Raw genomic sequence first — 1178 nt, 5'->3', positions numbered from 1 at the left:
GGGACAGCGCCGCGCTGCCATCACGTCCACCCTGCCCCACCTCCTCTCGACCCCACCCCCACCGCCCAACCTCAGCCCCACCCCCGCACCAGCACAATGCCAAGGTCTCCCAGCAGCCGCAACGCCGCGACTGCGATAGCTCCCGCCGGGGGCCGGGCCGGAGTGCCGGGCCGGCTGCTACTTACACTGCTCCGCTTTGGTGGACATGGTGCTGTCCAGATGGAAAGGCTTTGCCCCAAAATCTGTGTCGTGTGAGCTCCCTCGCTCCGCCAGCGATGTTGCCGACGGAAAAGAGCGCATACCCCCCACCCCCCACCCCCTCGCTTTCCCCCTCCCTTAGGCCCGTGTCGCTACCATTCGGACAAAACGCACATCAAATTGCAGAATTCGGTCCCGGAAGGTTAGGAAATCGCCCCCGGAGAAATGGGTGGGATTTAATAGGCGGCCAAAGGCTTCCTGTCCGTCCCCTCCTGGAGCTGCCCGCGTTGATGTGGGCGGGGAGACCGAAAGGAGAGAGCAAGCTGCGGCTCCTGGTGAAATGGGAAAATGGGCTCGACCGGGGGAGGAGTATTTCCATTCATAAGGCGCACGGAGGGGACGGGTGTTTCCCAGAGAAAAGCCTCTTAAAGTGCCGGAGTCCCCGACCATTTGGATCTCCCATTGGCGTGCTCCGGGCCTGTAAATCCTGCTCCCTGAGCAGCCCCCAGTGTCTCAACGCGGTGACCGGAGAGGGACACAGGTGCGTCCCAGGCTTCGTCTCAATCTCCGGGAGGAAGGAGAGGGAGGCGGATCCGGGGCGGGCTGGAGAGAGCCGGGGCCGGAGGGCGACGAGGATGCTCCTGAGGACCGCGAGGAAGGAAATGCAGAAGTAACCCTTAGCATGGCTTCCCGGCGTGCTGCGGTCCGTGCCCTCTGCCTCCCCTGGCGGATGGGCTCTCCTGCTGATGATTAAGGATGGGAGGTCCCACTGCCAGGGGCTGTAAAAAGACTTGAGAAGTGGGGGCTAGAGAAAGGAGGAGATTTCCACGGATGTTGAAGCTGGAAAGGCCACCGAAAAGGAAGATGAAAAACTGGAGACAGGAAGAACCCAGGTGTGCTCCCTTGCAAACGTCCAGTCTAAATCCAGGCACCTTAGGAAGCCCCTCTGCTGGGGAATCGAAGCCAATAGAAAAGAAGGC

General features: G+C 61.5%; 1 protein-coding gene across 4 annotated transcripts in view; it reads right to left on the bottom strand.

Moving 5' to 3' along the window:
• Positions 1 to 906, bottom strand: part of Unc79 (unc-79 homolog, NALCN channel complex subunit) — a 258968-nt gene extending 258062 nt beyond the window's left edge. For 2 of the 4 annotated variants that reach the window (XM_048799233.1, XM_048799236.1), the window contains exon 1: positions 186 to 300. In XM_048799233.1, the coding sequence (XP_048655190.1) occupies positions 186 to 300 (115 nt within the window). Of the gene's footprint in view, positions 1 to 185 lie in introns of all 4 variants that reach the window. The other 2 variants (XM_015495035.2, XM_048799242.1) reach the window with 2 other exon arrangements.
• Positions 907 to 1178: the final 272 nt, after the last annotated feature.

Source organism: Marmota marmota, unplaced genomic scaffold, assembly GCF_001458135.2.
Source record: "Marmota marmota marmota unplaced genomic scaffold, marMar, whole genome shotgun sequence".
NCBI classification, from domain to species: domain Eukaryota; kingdom Metazoa; phylum Chordata; class Mammalia; order Rodentia; family Sciuridae; genus Marmota; species Marmota marmota.
This window is presented reverse-complemented; position numbering and strand designations above follow the sequence as displayed.